Here is a 6,108-nt window from a genome sequence, read left to right as displayed (position 1 = left end):
CAATACATTACTCATTCACAAAGACAATTGGTGTCCTTAAAGGTTAGATTTTTTCCTAATCTTTTTAATTAAGGCATTATGATCAATTTCCAAAAGAGGTTTTTTTTATTCCACTTTGTAGTCAACTTTAGCATGAGTTCATAAACTTATGAGCACCACTGTATGTATCATCAGATGTACATAAAAAGACCGGTTGCTTTATATCCATCACAAAGCAGTTTCGAATCGGTAAAGGTACAAATGGTGGCCGGGTTGGCTCAATTGGTAGACAGGCGCACGTATACATAGAGGTTTATGCCTCAACGCCCCTTTCTCACCTAGCTGTCTTGTCCATTAAAGGCAGAAAAGCCCAATATAATAATAACATTGCAGTATTAATTGGCTGCTCTCCAATAGGCGTAGTCCCATGACTTAATAGGACAACAAAATGGCAGAAGTTGCAACATTTCCTGTTATGACAAGACAAAATGTCTGCTGTGAGAAAGGTATATTTAAGCTTGAACAAAGTTATTCCTGCATTCAGTATGTATGGTACTAGTAGGTTACCATTCCCAAGACTGTTTAACCTCAGTTATAGTATCAGTAATTTAACTAGTTTGACTACATTTTGCACTAGCTTGCTGCAAGTTCAACTACATTCATATTCACATGCAATGATTTAAGTAGTTAAATTACTTCCTTTTGCCATTTTTTGTGTAGTTAACTACTGAAACTAAATATTCTTTTCTTTTCTTTTTATCATTGCTTCTCTACTGTAATTGAACCCCAATGACCGGCCCTTCACCCTTTTTTATTTGTAAGATTTTTTGGGGGGCATTTTAAGGCCTTTATTAACAGAACAGCTGAAGAAATGAAAGGGGAGAGAGACGGGGGAATGGCATGCAGCAAAGGGCCGCTGCACCATGGAGCGAACCTCTATATATGGGCACCTGCTCCACCAACTGAGCTATCCAGGAGCACCCTTTTTCTTTCATCCTGAAGGCATGGTGCCATGGCAATGCATTCATTGGGTAGCCACTTTAGTTTCGGACATGTTTAGGTCTCAGGTGTCTTCAACAAAGCTGGAATTTCAGCTCACCTGTGAAACCATTTGGCTACAGCTTTTAATGTTTTTAATCGAAAATAGATGACCAGTTTTTTTTTGTCACTGAAAATGATAAATTCTGCTGGAGTTTTTCTCACTATGGGGGCAGATTTAAGATATATAGTAAATATTAACATATATATGTATTTTTTTTTTCTTTCCAGGTAATGATGTCCCATGCAATGAAACAGCATCCTGTCCAGATCAAACCACATGCTGTAAAACCAAAGACGGCAGCTGGGCTTGCTGTCCTTTGCCAGAGGTAAATTTTGGGCTAGCATTTTTTATGTTCAAGGTTTTGACAATGCATTAATGATTCTTTGTCTTTCTGACCATGTCAGGCTGTATGTTGTGAAGATTTAATTCACTGCTGCCCAAAAGGTAAGAAATGTAACCTGGCTGCTCAGACCTGCGAAGACAGCACATGTTCTGTGCCGTGGCTCGAAAAGGTACCCACCACCCCCCGACAGGGCGCGAAGGTACTCGCAAACCCCAGACAGGGCGCACAGGTGGGGAATGTTACATGTGACTCCACCTCGAGTTGTCCGGATGGCACCACCTGCTGCAAGACCACAACAGGAACCTGGGCCTGCTGTCCTCTACCTCAGGTAAACACACAGAGCAACACGCATGCACTGATGGCGATGGCTTAAAAAGTCCCGTCAAGTAAAACGGTTGGGTATAAATACGTACAAACAAAAGATTAAACAAAGGTGCGGTTGAAATGTAACATCTAACATAACATCTATATAACATCTTTGCAGTGTTACATAGTACATAGCTAGCCTATATCCTTCGCGTTCCACTTCCGGGATTGCTCCGGTGCTGCAGGAAATTCCGCCGGATGCATGTATTTTCCGTTTCCTTCCGCTTTCTTTGTGTTGGAATTTCAAATTCCGTGGATTTATATTTATGAGGACTATGGTTAACTGCTCCTCAGATCTCTGCATTGTACAATGAGACAGTTTGCTAAAATATCTGTCCAATCATGCATGACTATTTTGCAGCGGCTCTGTGCGGAGTTTAGCACCGACCCATGACGATTCTGATTGGTTCAAAGAAATGCCATTAAACCAGAGCACGTTTTCCTCCCATACCCAAATGCTATGTGCCAGACTCTCCACCAGCGCGCCTTTGAGGAGGGTCTGGCATAACGAGACTAGTACATAGCCTACTGTACTCACAAAGGTCGGAATACAGAATGCAGCTGTGACGTATTGTAGTGCTGATGATAGTCAACGTAGACAGTCGGTGTTTGGCAGTGTTCAGTTCTTGTATGGCTCTAATGGTTTTACACATTATTTCTTTGAAGGAACAGTTTTTGGGAAATCTGCTCATTCACTTTCTTGCTGAGAGTTAGACGAGAAGACTGAATGGTAAATATGAAGCTACCACCAGTAGCCACTTTGCTCAGGTTAGCAAAAAGAGGTAGCTTAGCACAACATCTTGTTGTACAGATTAGTACACACTAAGAAAATATAACGTGTTTGTTAGTGAGCTTAAGAAGTGCTGGTAGGTGGATTTTGTCACCTGGGGGCAGAGGCAGGCTAGCAGTAACCCCCCTCCCCCCCCCTTGTTTTCAGGCTTTAGCTAAGCTAACTGACTGCTGGCTGTAGCTTCATATTTACCGTACAAACATTAAAAGGGGTGTCCTCAATCTTCTCGTCTAACTCTCAGCAAGAAAACAAATAAGCGTATCTCTCAAAACACTTTTCCTTAAAGTTAGGTAGTGTATTTGACCACTTATCACACCCTTTAGCACTGTTTTGTCTGCCATTGAACTTTACTTTGACTGACAATTCTCTCTCCTCGTGCAAATTCATTCATCCAACAATGTTAGTGACTGAAAGCATTCTCGTCACTTTGTTCAAAAGGCGGTCTGTTGCGAAGACCATGTACACTGCTGCCCTACTGGCACCACCTGCAACCTGGCAGCGCAAACGTGTGACAGCACCTTGGGCTCAAAGCCCATGATGCGGAAGATACCTGCGGTTGCCACGGCGGCACCCGCTACAGTGGCCGCTACAACCCAAAGTCAGGCATCAAGCACAATGCAAACCGTGGAGCCCAAGAAAGAGGAGGTGACAAAACTACAGGAGACAAAAGACAAGGAGGAGGAGAATGAGACAGATGACGAAGAGGAAGGCATTCAGTGTGACGCCCGCACCACGTGCCCTCCGTCCACCACCTGCTGCTTTATGACCTCGTCTCATAAGTGGGGCTGTTGCCCACTGCCAAAGGTGATCACCGATCCAGTAACACCCAGCCAACAACATATCATTTCAAATTTTCTTAAAATCTCATATTGTGTGTGAGCAACAGTTAAAACCCCCCCACAAAACTCAGTTTATAAAGATGTGAGGTTTAGAAAGGCGGCGGATCTGAACATTGGAGAAGCTGAAACCTTAAAACATACTCTATTTTTGTTAAATAATTTATTTAAAACGGCTATAATCTATATATCAATATGAACAATGGATCACATGACTATATGTAATGTGAAAGGGGTCGCTCCTAGTCAACCCAGAGAGAATTATCACCTGACTTTGCAGTTTCAATGGTGGGAGACAAAGCTCATAGCTTTGGTTTTCCAGTCCACAACTTAACTGTCTTGGTTCACTCTCACCGTTCTGTTATGTGCTATGTGTTTTATCAAACCCTAAAAGATAAATGACGGTAGTATTACTTTGCATGGTGATATAGTTCCTCTTCTACAGTGGCATCCATCAGCCATAAACCATGCTCACTTGTGCAATTCCGTCACTCACTCACTAAAGTTATGGCAGTTACAGATTCACTAATGCACACTAACTCACTACACCCATTTTATTCCTATGACTACACCACTTGTGTTTTTCACCATTCTAAGTTTATTCATTTGAAAGAAGAACTTAAAAACAGAACAGATGGTGTGAAAGTAGCACTTCCACTCTCACTTCTCCCCACAGGCGGTGTGCTGCGATGACGGGAGCCACTGCTGTCCCAACGGCTACACATGCGACGAGAGCAAGACCGCGTGTGTCAAAGGGGAAGTGGTGATTCCCTGGTACACCAAGCTGCCAGCCACCTCCAGCATGGAGACAGATCCCAGCGCTGTGCAGTGCAACGGGCTGCATCAATGTCCCCAACACACCACCTGCTGCCAGCTGTCGACGGGCGAGTGGGGCTGCTGCCCGCTGCAAAATGTGAGTGTTCTGTGTGTGTGTGTGTGTGTGTGTGTGTGTGTGTGTGTGTGTGTGTGTGTGTGTGTGGAGAAATTACTGAATAAGAAACACTATCAGCAATCTTTGTCAGAGTTTGCTTATGTAAAACAAGGCATGTCATGTCCACTAACCTTTGTGCATGCTGTGTCTGCAGGCTGTGTGCTGCCCAGACATGGAGCACTGCTGCCCACAGGGTTACACCTGTAACATCGCCTCTAAGTCCTGTCAGAAGCTCATCATGCTACAGCTGGACACCCTCCCGCTAACACCGGTGTCTCTGCCCGGAAATCAACCCCTGCACATTCCCTCAACGCAAAGAGATGTCCCGTGTGATGAACAGTCCAGCTGTTCAGATAAAGAGACCTGCTGCAAGACCTCCCCTACTGAATGGGGCTGCTGTCCATCTCCACATGTATGATTTGCAGTTCTAGCTTCAATCTTCAAAAGGAGTAGTTTGGCATGAATATGAAGCTATTGCAGACAGCTGGTTAGTTTAGCTTAGCACAAATACTGAAAACAGGATAAACAGCTAGTAGGGGTGGGAAAAAAAAAAATCGATACAGCATAGTATCGCGATATTTTCAGTAGCATACTGTATCGATACGCAGGCACCAAGTATCGATCTTTTTTTATTGTTGGTCAGTCTGTCTGCTTGACAATCCCATTTTGCAGCAATACAATTGAAGTGAGATGGACAAACAGAGAAATTAATCTTTTTAGATGAAACTGATGTTGACATAGTTTTCTTTTGGGGACATCATTTGAAATTGGGAAAAATTTGAAGTTGAAAAAAAAAAGGTTATAAATTGCAGAAGATGTTTAAAATCGCAATAATATCATATCGTGGCATAAGTATCGTGATGATGTCGTATCGGGAGGTGTCTGGTGATTCCCAACCGTAACCGCTAGTCTGGCGGCATCATTGAAATGCTGCTTATGTCTTTAATACTCTGAAAGCAGCCATTAAAGAGTACTTGTACTTTTGATACTTAATCAAAGTTGCTGATTTTCTGCTAATACATCTGTATATTTGTACCACTGGCCATTATTTACTTGTATAAGAGCATGCTTGTGCTCTGGTATTACTACTTATACTTACCTAAAGTTGACGGTGTTACACACCTTTCTCCCTCTGTCCTCTCCACAGGCGGTGTGCTGCAGCGACATGAAGCACTGCTGTCCCAACGGCTACACCTGCACCGAGCAGGGAAGCTGCACGAAGGACACCGGGCTCCCCTGGTTCAACTGGAACGCGTTCCTTAGCGGCAAAAAGAGAGCTCTAATTTTGTGAAAACACCTCGCCATCTGTCTAATGCATGCAACGCACTAATCGAAAATAAGGTCAAAGGGATTTTATGATCATTTTTAAACGGTTTGTTCTAAGAGGAAAGTAGTAATGGGAGAAGGGGACACTGTGGAATTGAATTGCACTTGGGAGTCATAGTGTTGTGCAACAACTACATGCAACAAGATCAGGGCATTACGACTTTAAAAGTCAGATAGATCATTGTTATTACAAGCACAGTTACAAGCTACTTGAAACTCTACTCCATCCATAAAAAAACACTCCACAAGCAATGTGATTGTATTCCCTGTAAATCAACTTTATGTTTTGCTTCTGCTACCGAGTGCTGCAAAGTGCACTTCTCTATCAATAATTACTCAAAGTTCAGGGGTGTCCACTAAAATTAAGGGTTTTTAATAAAAGGGTTCCCTTTCAGTTTTTGTGTATCATTGTTGCCACCTTGATGCAAACATATACAAAAAAACATCTTGTTCTACATTTTCCAATTAAACTAATAAACAAGAGCTGATGTTACA

At 42.8% G+C, this 6,108-nt stretch overlaps 1 protein-coding gene across 2 annotated transcripts in view; it reads left to right on the top strand.

The window, feature by feature from the left end:
• grna (granulin a) overlaps nucleotides 1-6,108 on the top strand; it is a 12,327-nt gene extending 6,219 nt beyond the window's left edge. For both annotated transcript variants that reach the window (XM_032537049.1, XM_032537048.1), the window contains 6 exons: nucleotides 1,249-1,346; nucleotides 1,426-1,692; nucleotides 2,959-3,324; nucleotides 4,033-4,269; nucleotides 4,442-4,699; nucleotides 5,435-6,108. In XM_032537049.1, the coding sequence (XP_032392940.1) occupies nucleotides 1,249-1,346; nucleotides 1,426-1,692; nucleotides 2,959-3,324; nucleotides 4,033-4,269; nucleotides 4,442-4,699; nucleotides 5,435-5,578 (1,370 nt within the window). In that variant the 3' untranslated portion in view covers nucleotides 5,579-6,108. The remainder of the gene's footprint in view (nucleotides 1-1,248; nucleotides 1,347-1,425; nucleotides 1,693-2,958; nucleotides 3,325-4,032; nucleotides 4,270-4,441; nucleotides 4,700-5,434) is intronic.

Source organism: Etheostoma spectabile, chromosome 15 (assembly GCF_008692095.1).
Source record: "Etheostoma spectabile isolate EspeVRDwgs_2016 chromosome 15, UIUC_Espe_1.0, whole genome shotgun sequence".
NCBI classification, from domain to species: Eukaryota; Metazoa; Chordata; class Actinopteri; order Perciformes; family Percidae; genus Etheostoma; species Etheostoma spectabile.
Note: the sequence above shows the minus strand (reverse complement) of the source record. Positions and strands in the feature narration are given on the sequence as shown.